The sequence below is a fragment of the Bufo bufo genome, chromosome 6 (assembly GCF_905171765.1).
Source record: "Bufo bufo chromosome 6, aBufBuf1.1, whole genome shotgun sequence".
Classification (NCBI taxonomy): Eukaryota; Metazoa; Chordata; class Amphibia; order Anura; family Bufonidae; genus Bufo; species Bufo bufo.
The window spans coordinates 281,834,417-281,852,883 of NC_053394.1; the positions used below are offsets into that span (position 1 = coordinate 281,834,417).

An 18,467-nucleotide genomic window follows, 5' to 3' on the forward strand; every position below is an offset into this window, starting at 1 on the left:
GGTATGCCTCCTTACTTTACTTTTTTGCTTCATTGTTTGTGGCAAGAATAAATTATATGATTACCGCAAACTACATAGAACCCGCCCTATACCACTGTGTGATCTATGGGAGACTCCACAGGAAGCCCTTCCCAGTTTCTGAATGAAGCTCCCCTAAGTGATCTGTGTGCCAAATTCATCAGGGACTAGTTAGTGATTATTATAGTTTAAAGGGCAGATAGGGTCGTGAAGATAATATTAGTAATATATTTGTGGTACTACTACTACTTATCATTTTCAGCAAAAACTATTTATATTTCATGGTTTTAAGACCTGCGCTGAAGCGATTTGTTATGCTCTGATACCTCTAGGTAAATTTCCTTTGTTCCTGATAGCCTGTCAGTTATTGAGAGGAAGTCCCTGCCCCGGACTATTTGCATAATGCCCCCCCAGCTTGCCCTCATGTGAATCTACGTACTCCCAAGATCTATTTTGTATGTGAGGATACTTCGTGTCTCAAGATGGTTACAACCGAGGCCATACTATGCACTCTATGTATAGCTGTCCTTTCATTAGGTAAGTCAAATTTCGCATTTGGTCACCACTTACAGTGTTTTAGCATGATATCTATGAATGCTCAGCTATATCCTACTGTATCTATTAAAGTCACATGTCTAGGTATTCTGATCTATAGATCACAATGTAAAACAGTGTTGGTAAAAGGTATACAAAGAACTATCATAAAAGCATCAAAAATATATAGCTATGCTTTGTTTTAGGGTAGAAAATCTCTGCGTATAACAATATGTAGCGTGTGTACACCCAGTTTGCATAGAGCTGTCTTGTTTACACGCTCATATAGTGAATCTTCTGTGAAAAAAACCTTTTTCCTGCCCATCTGTGTGAAAGAGGAAGCAGCGGGAGGGGGGGGGTCATGTCTCGAAGTCTGACAACGCAATGTGCCATAAACACGTCTACAATACATACTACATAGTCAATACATACTACATAGTATATGCAGGCCAAATTAATCATTAGGCAGGAGGACATGGGAAAACATTTGCAATTTCCAGTATAAAGACCCACCTTGTCTGTTTGGTTGCTGGTCTGAAAACCAACAGTAAAGGTGTCCACATAAACAGACCAGACTCTTTTAAATTAATTCACACCCCAGACCAGAACCCTAAAATTAATTCAGTCCCCAAACCATACTTACTATCCCCAGGTCTTCTTCATTTCTAGTCACCAGCATCAAGATCTTGTGTACCTGGTGGCTCTGCTCCTCACGACAGACCTGAATATTACACTGCCCTCCTCCGATGTATCTATGACAACTGGTGTGCTGGTTCTGGACAGCTGGCTACCCCAGTCCAGTTTTGGACTGTCGTCTACCAGTTGAGGACTGCAGTTGCACAAAACATCTACACAGAAGAGTTGTAACATCATCGCATTTATTACCCATTCCAATTGGCAGAATTATTGAAGCAGCAAAAAAAAATAATTCTATTTAAGCTGTAAAATGGTGGACAATTCCTTTAACTACAGAGCTTAAAAGGGTTGTCCAGCCTAATTAAAAAACTTCTATCCGGCACCAGTGTGTTTAAAAAAAAAAAACTTTTCAGACACCCTCTGTTCCAGCACTGCGGTTCCTGCTGGACTACAAGCAGTGGTGTGCCGTTCTTGCACATGTGACCACAGAGGCCATTGATTGGCTTCAGCAGTCTCATGACCAAGAACAGGTCCCCATCACTTCCAGTCTGACAGGGACCGTAGCACTGTAGCAGAGTGCATCTGGAGAGTTGAGTATTCTTTTTTTCTTTTTTTTTTTTTTTTTTACTAAACTACAGACGTATGGACATTCCTTGTCAGCAGCACTCACATATTGAACTCTTTTTTCCTGTTACTACATATACAGATAATCTTCAAAAAAAAGCTGAATAAAATTGTACATGTGTAACAACACATATTACATCCCATTTTCTTCCAGATTCGGACTGGCCCACAGGGGAGCAGGTGAATCCCCTGAGCCAGGTGGGAGCCTAGTCCCCCACCTTCTGCATAAGTGACTGATGGCACAGCACACTGTCTGCTCTATATGCAGATATTCGGTCTCAACCACTCTATGCGATCATATAAAAAAACTGGGCAGATTATTTAACAAACTACCAGTCTATTATTGTAGACAGATTGGAAGGCTGAGATGAATTTGGGGGCAGAACATTTTTTTTCCAGGACGGAATAGGAACAGACTAAGCAGCAGGATACTACTAAAGCAGGGGAGTAACTGCCATAGCGGCAGACCATGCGACTGCTATGGGGCCCAGGGCAAGATGGGGCCCAATCTTAGTTGGGAGTATCTCCTCTTCTACTGGAGGCGAAAACTTGGTCAGGACTTTACCCTCTAAAGGAACAACTTTCAACAAATGAGGCAGTGGAATAAATGGCCCAAGGGTTCATTGAAAAGGGTTTAGGCAGAAACCCTTCTGTCCTGTGTGGGGGGCCTGGTTTGATTCTTGCTATGGGGCCCTTACATCTCTATGTACACCACTGTACTTAAGATAAATGAGTGCTGGCCCATTTTTAGGGAGTTGTGAAAGGTGTTCAGGTAATACATGCATGTAGCTGTACAGTGTACAACCAGATTTAATTTTACCAGTGGGCCTTGGCACTCCAGTCCGATGCTGCAGCAGCTTTAAAGCTTCTGCTTGTTAAGTATCTATACAAAGCTTCCATGGTTATATGCACTTTTAAGGCATTTTTGTACGGCTGTAATGCCACCACATTTTAGCATCCACATGAGGGCTCAGCAGATGAGCAGGGAGTTACAACAGAATTTTATCTGAATGCACACAGTGGTCTATTCTGCGCCTATTCTAATCTGTGTAAAAAGTGGCACATACTGGCTCAAGTGGACTTTTTATAATTTTTTCAGGCTTGCTTGAAAAGAGGGTGGAGCTTAGCAGGAATCAGCCATGGCTTAAGATGCATATATCTCCAAAATGGCATCACAATCCTGTGGAAAAAAAATGCCACCAGATGTAAGGTAGCTATTTTATAAGTCATGAGACATAACTTTGATAGTAGCCAAGCCAGCATCTCATCTGCATACAGTTGTTTCAGGGGGATTGCCCCTCACCAGTGCAGAGCTGAGAGAACTGACTTAACTGGGGGAGAGACCTTCATCAGCATTCGGGGGGCTACTATTTCTCCTTATGGAGAGTGCCTGATGAAGGCCTCTCACCCAGTAGTCAGTTCTTTCTGTTCTGTACTGATGAGGGACAATAACCCTGAAACAGTGGTCTGCAGATTATGGCTTAGCTATTACCCAAGTTATGCTTCAATGCCTGTTTAAAAGGTTGAGCATTGACTTATAGGATAGCTACCTTACCCATTGTAGCATCAGAGGTTCAGCTTTCTCTTCTTTTTGGAAAATAAGCTAATTTCCCAATGCAGCATTGCCTGGCCTATAAGACATTTTACACCTAACTGATAGTCTCCATAAGGAGAAATAGTACCTCCCTAAAATGTTTAGAGAAATTTGATGTTCAAACGTGAAAAAGCTCTTTAAGGGCAAACAAAACTGAAAATGCAATGATATGCTGATGTTTTCCCATATCTTGGCAACTTGCTATATAGTTTTACAAGCTTTACCAATGCAATTATTACTTATCAGCAGGGACAGTTTTCACCATTAGGTAGGACACAGGTTTGGCATAAAATTATACAAATTATTACACAACAGACATTTAGAATACTGCACTTGATTAATTTCTGATTCTGATTAAATATTAAACTTTATTGCGGTGAGTGCTCTGTTTTTCTGATACCAGGCTCAACATTCTCGCTGTGTGCAGCTACCAAAGCTCTATATGGTATACATGATATATAATTCTAATGGTTAGGTTATAGTTCTTCCTATGGGAAAACACCATAAAAACACCCTACCTAGAACATGCAAGTCAAGAACCCGAAAACCATACCAAAAGTGAAGAAAAATGCCACAAAAACATTGTTTTGCTGTGTTTTATACGTTACAATTACCATTCAGCTAACATTTGGCCACAGTATTTTTTTATTATTGCAAAAGAAATGTTTTAAAAGAAAATGTAATGCATTCAACAACCTTTAGTCTCCTTGACATTTTTCTTAGCTGTACACTAGATTATTATATATTGATTTTCACCTTTCATGCTAGGTAACATTGATTTTTTTGTGGGTCTTGCTCAGCTGTCGAGGGAGTATATAAATTTTACCACTTGCTAGCATGTTGACATTATTGCTTGAATTATATTTCTACGATCTACTTCTACTATCTTCTTGATTCTTAATTACTCTATTGACCTATAGTACTCTGAAGTCAGTTTTGCTTGAGTCTGCCTTGACGTAATTTGCACCAAATATATCAAACAAGAAACAGTATTTGATAAATTTGGTGAATATTTAAAAGGAATATGTTGGTAGTTTTGACCATGCAAAATTGCTAACAGCACTGGGTGGGGCTGGAGGGAATAGGACACACCATACTTGGAGATTTATTATCATGAGTAGTGAAATCATGAATTTTATTCTGCCATATTCTGCTCCTGCAGTATTCTCTGCATTTAGCTGCTTCACAGCCCCTTTCTCTCAGCTCTGATTGATAGCTGTAGTGGTCTCCTGATTGCATGCTACAGCTGTCACTCAGTGCAGGGGGAGGGGGTGTGAACCTTTAGGATTTTTAGATAATTTGAAGGAGAAATTAGAATCGGGTGTTGTCAATCAATGGGATGACAATCAGGTGTAAGTGGGCGACCTTTCTATTCAAAGAACAGGAATCTATCAAAGTCTGATCTTCACAAAACATTTGTGAAAGTGTATCACGGCGCGAACAAAGGAGATTGCTAAAGACTAGTGTTGAGCGAACTTGTGTTTTAGGTTCGGCGTCTAAAGTTCGGGTTATCGAAGAATCGCGTTATGAATTAAATCCATAACGCGATTCTTCGATAACCCGAACGTGGGCAGCGTTTTGGTGTCCGCCTCCAAAGCGGAATGAAGACGGAACGGAGGCAAACTGATGCATTCTGAGCGGATCCTTTTCCGTTCAGAATGCATCAAGGCAAAACTGATCCGTTTTGGACCGCTTGTGAGAGCCCCGAACGGATCTCACAAACGGAAACCAAAACGCCAGTGTGAAAGTAGCCTAAGCAACAAAAGGCCTTCCTCACGCTAGCTAATGTTAATGCTCATATGTCCACCACCAGGAGGACACTGAATAATAATCGCTTCCATAGCAGGATTGCAAGGAGAAAGCCACTGCTCTCCAAAAAAGAACATTGCTCGAGGTCTGCAGTTTGCTAAAGATCCCCTGGACAAGGCAGAAGACTATTGGAACTATTTTCTATGGACAGATGAGACCAAAATAGAAGTTTTTATTTAAATGACAAGTATTATGTTTGGAGAAAGCTAAACACTGCACTCCAGCATAAAATCCTCATCCCATCTGTGAAATCCAGAGGTGTTAGGGCTCATGCACACAACCGTATGTATTTTGTGGCCTGCAAAAACGGATCCGCAAAAAATACGGATGACGTACGTGTGCATTCCGTATTTTGCGGAGTGGAACAGCTGGCCCCTAATAGAACAGCATTATCCTTGTCCGTAATGCGGACAATAATAGGATATGTTCTATTTTTTGCAGAACGGAAATACGGACATATGGAAATGGAATGCACACGGAGTAACTTTCGGTTTTTTACGGAACCGTTGAAATAAATGGTTCCTCATACGGTCCGCAGAAAAACGGAATGGACACAGAAAGAAAATACGTTCATGTGCATGAGCCTTTAGTATCATGGTTTGGGTCTGTTTTGCGGCATCTGGACCAGGACAGTTAACCAGGCGTTTAGTGTTTGACTCCAAAGGGAGCACAGTAGGAGTTCTTTCACTTTGTACTCGTACATTCATACATATCTTGAGACTGAATAGAATCATTATGACCTGTAAATGAACAAGGACTTAGGCCCCTTTCACACGGGCGAGTATTCCGCGCGGATGCGATGCGTGAGGTGAACGCATTGCACCCGCTCTGAATCCTGACCCATTCATTTCTATGGGGCTGTGCACACGAGCGGTGATTTTCACACATCACTTGTGCGTTGCGTGAAAATCGCAGCATGTTCTATATTCTGCGTTTTTCACACAACGCAGGCCCCATAGAAGTGAATGTGTTGCGTAAAAATCGCAAGCATCCGCAAGCAAGTGCGGATGCGGTGCGATTTTCACGCACGGTTGCTAGGAGACGATCGGGATGGAGACCTGATCATTATTATTTTCCCTTATAACATGGTTAAAAGGGAAAATAATAGCATTCTGAATACAGAATGCATAGTAAAATAGGGCTGGAGGGGTTAAAAAAAAAATTAAAAAAATTAAACTCACCTTAATCAACTTGCTCGCGCAGCCGGCATCTCTTCTGTCTTCATCTGTGAGCAATAGGACCTTTGATGACGTCACTGCGTTCATCACATGGTCCATCACATGATCCATCACCATGGTGATGGATCATGTGATGAGCGTAGTGACGTCATCAAAGGTCCTATTGCTCACAGCACAGATGAAGACAGAAGAGATGCCGGGCTGCGCGAGTAAGTGGATTAAGGTGAGTTTAATTATTTAGTTTATTTTTTTTAACCCCTCCAGCGCTATTTTACTATGCATTCTGTATTCAGAATGCTATTATTTTCCCTTATAACCATGTTATAAGGGAAAATAATACAATCTACAGAACACCGATCCCAAGCCCGAACTTCTGTGAAGAAGTTCGGGTTTGGGTACCAAACATGCACGATTTTTCTCACGCGAGTGCAAAACGCATTACAATGTTTTGCACTCGCGCGGAAAAATCGCGCATGTTCCCGAAACGCACCCGCACCTTTTCCCGCAACGACCGTGTGAAACCAGCCTTAGGCTAGTTTCACACTAGCAATTTTTGCGGATCCGTCATGGATCTGCAAAAACGCTTCCGTTACAATAATACAACCGTCTGCATCCGTTCAGAACGGATCAGTTTATATTATCTTTAACATAGCCAAGACGGATCCGTCTTGAACACCATTGAAAGTCAATTGAGGACGGATCCATTTTCTATTGTGTCAGTTAAAACGGATCCGTCCCCATTGACTTACATTGCGTGCCAGGACGGATCAGTTTGGCTCAGTTTCATCAGACGGACACCAAAATGCTGCAAGCAGCGTTTTGGTGTCCGTCTCCAAAGCGAAATGGAGACTGAACTGATGCATTCTGAGCAGATCCTTTTCCATTCAGAATGCAAACTGATCCGTTTTGGACCGCTTGTGAGAGCCCTGAACGGATCTCACAAACGGAAAGCCAAAACGCCAGTGTGAAAGTAGACTAAATTATACTAGCAAATTCTCAAGGACAATGTCAGGACATCTGTCTGTGAGCTGAATCTCAAGAGAATGTGGGTCATGCAGCAAGAGAATGACCCTAAGCACACAAGTCATTCTAAGAAAGAATGGTTAAAAAATAAAGTTAACGGGGAGATTTATCCTGGTATGAAAAAGTAGCAAACTACGTATAAACACCACTTGTGCACCAATTTCCTGAAAAGGGGGTGTAGTAAGGGTGGAGAGGGATGAAGCCCGCTGCCTCGCAACATTTATCATCTTTTATGCCAGTTTTCTGGTGGAAAAAAACACTGAAATCTATGACAGCCACGTGCTGGCGTAGGCATCAGCGCAGGTGATGTGATGATGTACTGTATATGCCTTATCATAAATTAGGTGCAGCCTCCAGCAGCATACCTGGTTATCATAGATGTCCATGGTCTAGGATAAATCTTTTCCAAAGTTTTGGAATGGCCAAGTCAGAGTCCTGACCTCAATCCAATAGAAATGTTGTAGAAGGAACTGAAGTGAGCAGTTCATGGAAGGAAACCCACCAACATAACAGAGGTCGATCTGTTTTGTATGGAGGAATGGGCTAAAATTCCTCCAAGCCGATGTGCAGGACTAATCAACAGTTAGCGGAAACATTTAGCTGCAGTTATTGCTGCACAAGGGGGTCACACCACATACTGAAAGTAAAGGTTCACAGACTTTTGCCACTCACAGACATGTGATTTAAGTCTTTTATTTTTTGATTTTGTTATCTTTATCTTCTTTTAGGACTTGTGTCAAAATCTGATGTAGTTTGAGGTCAAATTTATGCAGAAATATAGACAATTCTGAAGGGTTCACAAACTTTCAAGCACCACTGTATCCTATGGATGCCTCAATTCAGGGGCATAACTAGAAAAGACTGGCACCATAGCTAACTGAATAGATGATGGCACAACTGCAAGCTTTCTAGGCTTCTATTTACTGGCTAAGGGCTCATGCACACAAAAGTTTTTTGCATTCCATATACGGGCTGTATTTTGATTCCGTATACGGTCCGTATACGGAACCATTCATTTCAATGGGTCCGCAAAAGTTGCCCCGTTCCGTGCCCCCGTAAAAATTATGAGGCATGTCCTATTCTTGTCCATTTTGCAGACAAGAATAGGCATTTCTATAATGGGCCTCCTGTTCCGTTCCGCAAATTGCAGAATGCACACGGGCAGCATCCGTTGTTTGCGGATCCGCAATTTGCGGACGGCAAAAAACGGCTTGTTTGTGTGCATGAGCCCTAACACGGTACAAACACATTTCCTACTGGGCCTCACAGCAAAATTTGGAACTCCCCTACCCCCAAGCAATGAGTCCTGCACTGTTCAGAAGGAGGAGTCAAGAGTTTACTTTTACAGTATGCTGCCCAGACCCTGTATGTCCCTTTAGTGCCTGACACAGTAGATTGCCCCCTTCACAGTAGTCATGTTGGGTGTAATAAAAATATAATATATTTATAGACATTATACAGAGGCTGCTATACTGTCATTATCCAATGGTTGATGAAAGCACCTCCTCGGGACCCTTCACTTTATTAAAACTCCTCTACTCCATCTACATGCAGCAGCTTCATGATAGTCCTCTGCTCTCTGAGGGTTTGGGTCTCTGTTCATACTGAGGGCTTCACACCAAAACATATATTACTCAGCACAGTCGCTTGACTTCTCACCTAAAGTCATCGTCTCCAGAGAAGTCATTCTCATCCTCCTCAACACTGTCAATGGCAGGTTGCTCGCAGAGGAATGAAGTCCTGACTTCCACGGCACAGGCACACTAAAGTTCTCTGCTGGGTGCTAGGCAAGCCAATCAGCAGCAGGCTCTGCTAGTACTGCTAATACTGATTGGCCTGCCAACATAGAGCACTAGTTGGGACCCCAGCAGGGGCAGCACTTGCCACTGATGATGTGCTGGGTAAGGAGGAGAGGGGTTGACCCAAACACAGAGGGTGCAGGGAGCTGGAAAGCGGAGCCTGAGCCGCTGATTAAGAGCCCCAGAATTAAGTGTAATTATGGGACGGGGCCTTTTGTCAAAGGCCTGGCCCCCTTCCTCCACGGGCCCCATAGCAGCTGTGTGGTCTGCCTCCATTGGAGGTATGCCACTGCCTCAATTAAAGGTAAGTAAATGTTATATTCTTGTACACCAGTGGCTTCCAGCCGGTTTCTCTCAGCATGCCCTGACAAAGGCCACAAAATCCTATCATCTCCCCATATCAGAGAATCCTCTGGTGGACAAGCCTGTGGTTGAACTTATCAAAAATAGGATTTTCTGATATGGAACATAATAATGATATGAAGTCTAGCAGCATACCGCCATAAGAAGATTACAAAAGCAAACAAGGACCACTGATGGTGTTACTTGAAGCTCTGGGCTCCAATTCAAAATCTGTACCAGGAGCCCATCTTCCAAGTGCCATTCATAGTACAGGAGCCTTCTTAGGTGGCAGAGAAACCCCATCGCCCCCTCCAACACCAGCTATGTCCATGTGAACAGTAATACCAAAAGAGGTTATGATGCAATTAAATTTGACATTTTCTGTATAATGACGGTTTTTAATGCTATGGTGATCCAAGTTTGGTTCTCCTGAAGATTAGAGTTTCTTATATACTGTATAGCATTTTGTTCGGAGCGGTTGTGTCCTATCTTTGCCACAGAATTTGAGCTCTTTAAGAATTATACCAATGTAATAAGTGTTGCTTTCATGCCAACTCTTGCAGATCGGGGACAGTGTGCAAGGAATAGTTCTGAAGAATCAGGTACATTTTAAAAGACTTGCTAATATAAAAACCAAACGGCACCCTAATGGTCAAATTGGTCTTCTGGAGCTACCCTCTAGCTGCTCTCTCTTGCTCTCTCCCATCTTCTTAACCCTCCCCCCCTCCGCATTATCTTTACTGCCCCTCCCCCAGGCTGCTTTCTCCTATCCTCTGCCCTTCCAAGCTGGTCTCTTCTGTTCTCTGACCCCTCCAGTTTCTCGCTCCTGCCCCTCCTCCAGACTGCTTTCTCCTGTCATCCGCCATTCAGAGCTGCTCTCTCCTGTCCTCTTAACCCCCCCCCCCAATCTCTCCTGCCCCTCCCCCAGACTGCTTTCTCCTGTCCTCTGCCCTTCCAAACTGCTCTCTCCTGTCCTCTTAAACACCCGCCTTATCTCTCCTGCCCCTCCCCCAGACTGCTTTCTCCTGTCATCCGCAATTCACAGCTGCTCTCTCCTGTCCTCTTAATCCCCCCCACCTTATCTCTCCCGCCCCTCCCCCAGACTGCTTTCTCCTGTCCTCTGCCCTTCCAAGCTGCTCTCTTCTGTTCTCTGGCCCTTCCAGCTTCTCGCTCCTGCCCCTCCCCCAGACTGCTTTCTTCTGGCCTCTGCCCCCTGGCTGCTCTATCCTGGCCCTCATTCCTTGGTACTATTATATATATGTTGTATACTGCACAACAACTTAATTTTTGCAGTATTGTCTTATCTTCAGAAGTTAACTATTGCTTTTGTTATGCTACAGTGTTAAGTTGCTGTCATGCATGCAGATTTTGTTAAGGATTTTAATAGTTTTTTAAGCCAAAGCAATGTAACAAATTACCCAACAAAACCCACTCCATTTGGTCCAGATTTTCAGAATTCTGGTAAATACGCTGAAGAAAATTTGCAGTGAAGCTGCTACATCTAGCATTGCATCTACACTTGCGTCTACACTTTCTATCCTTTTATAATCCACGGATGACTTTGGCTTCAAAAACGGCATAAAAAAACTGCTGGCCTTATTCATGTCAGTGTTTTGTATTAGTGTTTGTTATCCAAAACCAGGAGAGAAAAGCTGGACCGGGGTGCAGAGCCTTTAGCCCATGACGGGGGTTGGTTCAGGGAGCCCCCGGGGAGTAGAGATAGGCCTAGGGCCGGCACCACCCATAAGCAGAGTAGGCCACCGCGTAGAGCGCACACTGCCTCGGGGCACCGGCGCCCCGCCCACCCCTTGTCATCATCTCCTTCTGTTCCTGTACTTGCCAGACGGATGCGCTCCGATGAGTGCGAGCATGAGTTTGTTCACTTCGGGCAGAGAGCGCGGCACGCAGCTAACACACAGCTACGAGACCCTGGTGTATTTAAATCTCATTTAGGCTTTCTTTCAGAAAATTTTCTCCTGGGATTCGAACTCACGACCTTTCACATCAGAGGCAAGGCATTTACCCTCACAGCTATGAAAGCTGTATTACCAGTTGCTTTAAAAAAAATAATAATAATAATAATAAAAAAAAAAAAATTATATATATATATATATATATATATATATATATATATATATATATATATATATATATATATATATATGACTTCTACTGTAGGTAACTTTGATACCTAGTGTACATCCATACACATGTCAGCTGCCCCAACACACCCAGCTCTGCTACATCCATACACAGTGTACTGGGGCAGCTGTCATGTGTATGGCTGTACACTAAGTATCAAAGTTATCTACAGTAGAAGTCTTATATATATATATTTTTTAAAGTAACTGTCTATACAGCTCTCATAGCTGTGAGGGTAAATACCTTGCCTCTGATGTGAAAGGTTGTGGGTTCGAATCCCAGGAGAAACTTTTCTGAGTGTTTTTTTTTTTAAATACCGGACTGCTACTTAACTTTTTTTTTTTAAGGAACTGGCTACACTGCCCAGGCAAGAAATGGACATGAATCATGAGGGGCAGAAATGTGAAATGATGGGGGGGGCAAAATGTAGATTTGCTTCTGTTGCTTCTGTTGACAAAAATCCTTGCACCGGCCCTGACTCGGGCGCGCAATCCCGTGACCAGTGACCTCCAGTGACATCCAGAGGTGGGTCTCGCGGGATCACGCGCCAAAGACACATGATCTTGGCAAAAGCCAAGGCAATGTGGACCTGGAGCACAGCGAGGAGCAGAACCTGGTGAGCACCCCTGGCAACCGCACTCTGACAACCTGCACTAGGGTGTCAGAGGCTGCAGGACAGTGACTGGCAGCAGGGTGGCACACACTTGTGTACAGGGGTCAGGGCACGTCTGCTGCTTGACTAGGGGCCATAGATTCTGACTGGCACAGGGTGCCCAACAGTGGCACATGGAGCCTAATAGGTGGAACAGACTGTCTAAAGGGCTATGAATGGTACAGGGTGCAGGACAGTGCCAGACTGGCAGAGGGCACAAGGCAGCATACTGTTTTATGTTGCCCTGGTGGCACAGGATTTCAGACAGTGGCTGAATGGCGCCTGGCAGTGAATAGGTGGCACCTGCTGAACAGCGCAGAGTGATTGGCATCACTGGGATGGTACTAGGTGGCAGACAATGGCTGGATATTATATATACATGACCACAGTCAGACTGGCACAGGGTACGCGACCATAGTCAGACTGGCACAGGGTACATGACCATAGACTGGCACAGGGTACACGACCATAGTTAAATGTTGCATGCAATAGGTGGCTGAAAAAGGGGCGGAAAAAGGGGCGGGAAAGGGGTGGGGTCAATGGGCGGAGTCAAGGGGCGGCAAAATTTGCTTTTGCCTAGGGTGGCAAAAATCCTTGCACCAGCCCTGGATAGGCCAGTTTAATTCAGGGAGGTGAGAACGGGGGGTTAAATGCGTGGGCAGTGTGAGGACAGGGAGCCATTTTTAGGGCAAAACAGCAGCGAGCACCTACCGTGATGGAGCAGCTGGAGGCAGCGTTACGGGAGCTGAGGGAAACAGCGGAGGTCCACAACACCAGCTGGGTTCAGGAGGGTGCAGCAGTTGCTAAGGGGGCGGCTTGGGCATCCGCATCGCCCCAGCCTTCTTCATGCCGGCCGCGGTGGGCCCGCCCGCGCGCCTCAGCCCAGAGTTGTCACCCCCCCTGGGCTCAGCGCCGAATGAGGAACCCTTCTGTGGACTCTTCACGGCTGCAGGCGGCGGGGAAAGCTCGCTCCGCACGCCCAGGCGTGGAAGGAATCCTGTAGGTCGGCGGAGCTCTCAAGGTGGCCGGGGCAGGTCTCCTCAGCCGGCGGAGGACCCCTTCTGAGTCATGGAGTGGAAGGGGCCCCTCGGCGTGGTCAAGATGGCTGCCAGAACGGGGCGGAAAAATGAAACATTTTTTTTATTTAAATACCCCCTATTTTTCGCCCCTGGGTCTTATGGGGCGAATTCTAATGAAGCACTTCCATTTTGGAAGTGCTTCATTAGTACCGGAGGAACGGGAAGCGGTGAAGGATCTGTACTCACTGCTTCCTGGTCCTCTGCTCGGCTGCCTGCTATAAAGGGCTGCGAATCATGTGACCTCACTGTGCGCAGCCTTCACAGCTGACAGCCGAGAACCAGGAAAAAGAGAGAGAACACCGGTAGTGAGGAGCGGCGGCGTCCAGGATCAGGAGAGGTAAGTTATTTTTTTTAATTTTATTTGTGCTGATGGCTGACATGGAAGGGCATGATGGCTGACATGGAAGGGCATGATGGCTGACATGGGGGGGTATGATGGCTGACATGGAGGGGCATGATGGCTGACATGGAGGGGCATGATGGCTGACATAGGGGCATGATGGCTGACATAGGGGCATGATGGCTGACATGGGGCGCTGATGGCTGACATGGGGGGCTGATGGCTGACATGGGGGGCATGATGGCTGACATGGGGGGCATGATGGCTGACATGGGGGGCATGATGGCTGACATGGGGACATAATGACTGACATTGGGGCATGATGGCTGACATGGGGGCATGATAGCTGACAAGGGGGCTGATGGCTGACATGGGGGGCTGATGGCTGACATGGGGGCATGATGGCTGACATGGGGGCTGATCTAAGGCATTGGGGGTCTAATCTGAGGTCTGATTAACATTGGGGGTCTGATTGCTGGTGTGACCTGAGGTGCAATGGAAAATATTTTTTTATTATTATCCTCCTCTAAATCCTAGGTGGGTCTTATGGGCTGGTGCGTCTTAGAGGGTGAAAGACACGGTCCTCAAACCAGCAATTGTCTGAAGCAGAGAGAAGGAGAGAAGATACCAGGACCAAACAGAGGAGAATCCAGCTGCTGCAGACGGGACCAGTGCCAGGTGAGCTGCGAGGGAAGGGCAGGGGGCGTCAAAATGTAGCTTCGCTTGTGTTAGCAAAAATCCTTGCACCGGCCCTGGCAGCAGGCTTCTATCTTCAGCGGTGTAGGAAGGGGCCATGTTAGGTTTGCGAGATAACACAGCGTCCGTTCAAACGCAGACGGGAGGTTCGGCGGAGGATGAATCAGTGAGGTTAGACGATAAGGCAAAAGGGGAAGTTTATGTTTGCTTTGAGGGCCCCATGGGGGCACATTTGAAGAGGTGAGGGAGCGGATTTGGAGAGGGGAGTATGTGGATATTTTTTCCCTGCTCCCCTTGGATAAGTTTAACCTGGCTAGAGCAAGGAAGGATGAGGGTAAGAGGGAGGATGAGGAAAAGCGAAGCTATCGGTTGATACCAAGAACGTTTGCAAATTGGTTGCAGGCGTTCACGATATTAGCAAGTGTGATCGGAGAAAAAGCGCTGGAGTGCTGTTCTGCGCTTTTTTTGCTATTTGGACGCCATCGGCGAAGCTTACCGGGTGTATGGGGGACAAGCATGGCTGCGGTATGACGAACAGTTCCGGCAGTGGAAGGCGGTGCGTCCGAACATTAGATGGGTTCACAAGGACATTGCCTTGTTGTTAAAAGTAACGGCGCCAGTTAGGCCAGGTCAGTCCTTTCGAGGGGATTCTGTCTGCGGAGGGCAATCCGGGTTTGCGGCAGCGTCCGCAAAGGGATTGTGCTTCCTATTCAATGAGGCGGGGTGCATATTTGGAGCGAAGTGCAAGTTCAAACACGAGTGTTCTACATGTGGTGGGTCCCACGGAGCTACACGTTGCTTCAGGGAAAACAGGCAAAAAGAGGGAGATGGCAATAGCAAAGGGGGTGACGCCGGTTCGTTTGGAAAGGATGGAACCGTTCCTAAGTAGATACCCGGACAGGGGGGCTGCGAATTTGTTGCGGGAGGGGCTCTCGTTGGGTTTTCGGATACTTTTTATTCTGTCGGGTGCGGTCTTAGTTAAAAAGAATTTGAGGTCGGCTATGGAGCATCCAGAGGTAGTTACAGAAAAATTAAGAAAAGAGGTCTAGTTGGGTAGGATAGCTGGCCCGTTTTTGGAACCACCACTGAGGGATTTGCGTTTTTCGCCATTAGGGGTGGTCCCAAAGAAGGAATTAAATAAGTTTCGCCTTATTCATCATCTGTCTTTTCCTAAGGGGTCGTCGGTCAATGATGGTATTGATCCGGCTTTATGTTCGGTGGTCTATACCTCATTTGATGCAGCAGTGTCATGGGTTCGGAAGTTTGGTAAAGGGACGTTACTAGCAAAGACAGATATTGAGGTGGCGTTTAGGTTGTTGCCAGTACATCCGGATAGTTTGCATCTATTGGGGTGTTTTTGGGAGTTGTTTTTTTTGGTAGACCGTTGTTTGCCGATGGGCTGTTCCCTGTGATGACCGTATTTCGAGACGTTTAGCTCATTTCTGGAATGGGTGGTGGTGGATTCGCCTGGATGTGAATCGGTCATTCACTATTTGGATGATTTCCTGTGTATTGGCCCCCCAGACTCGCGCATTTGTTCATTGTTGCTGCACACGTTGAGTACGTTGTTTGGGTCATTTGGAGTTCCCTTGGCGATGGAGAAGACAACCAGGCGGGTTAAGGAATTACGTTTTTTGGGGATAGTGATTGAATGGAATGTAGGTTGCCCTTAGATAAACTGGACGATCTTAAGGTTGAGGTCGCAAGGGCGTGGCGGCTACAGAAGATGAAGCTGCGCAAGCTTCAGTCACTCCTGGGGAAACTTAATTTTGTGTGCCGGATTATGCCCATGAGGAGGGTTTTTAGCAGGAGATTAGCGAGGGCGATGGCGGGTATCGTGGCACCGCACCTTTATATTTGGTTAGGTCGTGAACTGAAGGCAGATTTTCAAGTTTGGAGTTAATTTTTGGATAGTTATAACGATCGCTATTTATGGGGAAAGTGGTGGATTCATTAGATTTTGAGCTTTTTTCTGATGTGGCAGGGGGAGGTGGATAAGGTGTTTACTGTGGGGGTCAATGAATTAACGGGTTGACGGCCTCGTCGCCTTTAGTGGTGAGGTTATTGTAGTGACTGGTACTAGAGTGTTTGTCGCTCAATGCATGGGTAGTGGCGGTGCATGTATTCGGGATCGACAACTGTATTGCTGACGCTCTCTCTCGTTCACAATGGGAGCGTTTTCGGCAGCTGGCCCCGGAGGCGGAGGAGGTTGGGCTCTGGAATGCCTGAGTTGCCTATGGAACATACTGGAGGGACTGTAGCGGGGCTCATTCGGTCATCTTTATCGCCCGGTACGTGGGAGACATATTTAAAAGCTTGGCGGTGTTGCAAAAAGTGGTGTGCTAGGCTTGGTGTTAGGGAAGAAGATTTAAAGGTGCTGTTGTTGTTATTTATAGGACATTATAGGGAGGAGGGCTGGTCAATAAAAAAAATTAATAGCTGTGTTGCGGGGTTGGCTTTTGGTTTTAAGTTAAGGAAAATGGGTGATTTTACGAAGTCTTTTTTAGTCGCGCGGGGGTTGAAAGGCTGGTGAAGGCTGCGGGTGGAGGAGGATGGCAGACAGCCGGTGTCTTTTCTCTTGCTGCTGAGATTAGGGGAACAGTTACAGAAGGTGTCTAACTCGGTGGGGGAACTGCGGCTGTTTCGACTTGCCTTTTTTCGGGGCGCTGAGGTTGGGTGAGTTGGTTTGTCCGACGGTTAGTCGCATGGGTGGGTTGCTTAGGGAGGATATGGAGCTGTTCCAGGATAGGGTGGAATTCATCATTCAAAGGTCTAAAACGGATGTGTAAGGAAGAGGAGGCAGTGTAGTGCTGTTTGCTAGTCGGGGTGTTTGATGTGTCCGGTACGTTGTATGAGGGAATATGGGGCAGAGATGAAGGGGGAGATTTTGCCTTTATTGGTTTATTCAGATGGTTCTTTCCTGTCCCGTTTTCACTTTACAGCCATCTTTAGGAGATGTTTGGATCAGTTAGTGGTAGGGCGAGCAGGTTATTCAAGCAACTCTTTCAGGATTGGGGCAGCGACAGAGGCGGCTAGTTGGCGGTTGGGGTATGAGGTGATAAAGCGAATCAGGCGTTGGGAATCTATTTGTCTTAGGTCGTATGTTCGTCTGGAGCCAGTGTGAAATTGAGTTCAGGTCGTAGAATAAAAGGGTTAGGTTAATTTTACGCGGTGTTGCTTCTTGGTGTTTTGTTTTTTCTCTCCTTTCAGATTCGGTACCAGCTTTGGTTTGGATTTTGGGGCGTTCGTTTGTCTTCTGGGGAGCCATCTGTGCAGCAGTTCGGCCGGAGGGGCAGCAGCTCGGATTTAATTCAGGGAGACGAGAACGGGGGGTTAAATGCGCGGGAAGTGTGAGGACAGAGAGCCATTTTTAGGGCAAAACAGCAGCGCCAACCCACCACCCTGTTTTGAAGTTTTTCAGTCAATCGTTCGAAGAAGGGGAGATCTCGTACAAGTACTGGTTTGGGGGCGTAAGGCTGGATGACAGTAAGGAAGCAATTTGTCACGGCGGCTGTGGTGGTGGGAGGTCCTTGAAGTTGGAGATATTCGCAGGTGGTGAGGATGAGAGGGCTCCACGGTTGGGGCTGGACCCCCATGGTTGGCGGTCGGTTGTGGCAGAAGTTGAGGGGGTCATCAGTGGTGCCTCCGAGCTGTCGCTAAACGGCTCGAGGCAAGATGGCGCACCCCGGCGGGGAAAATCATTTATTTGGGGCTTCAAGGACCTCCCCCTGTATTAAGTATTATATGTTATACATATGGGGAATTCCAAATATTCACAAATATTTCCAAATAAAGGGTGTGTTAGACCATATTTATAAATGCCACTTGCTGAAGTGAGACAACCCCTTTAACCCCTTAGTGACCACGCAATTTATTATTTAAATTGCATTCCAAGAGCTATAACTTTTTTGTTTTTTCATCAATATACAGTACCTTTATGAGGGCTTATTTTTTGCAGGACAAGTTATAGTTTTTAATGCACTATTTTGGGTACATATAAT

General features: G+C 45.8%; 1 protein-coding gene across 1 annotated transcript in view; it reads left to right on the forward strand.

The window, feature by feature from the left end:
* The first annotated feature begins 434 nt into the window (after positions 1-434).
* CD79B (CD79b molecule) overlaps positions 435-18,467 on the forward strand; it is a 47,135-nt gene continuing 29,102 nt past the window's right edge. The window contains exons 1-2 of the mRNA XM_040437189.1: positions 435-555; positions 10,121-10,159. Coding sequence (XP_040293123.1) covers positions 501-555; positions 10,121-10,159 — 94 coding nt within the window. The 5' untranslated portion in view covers positions 435-500. The remainder of the gene's footprint in view (positions 556-10,120; positions 10,160-18,467) is intronic.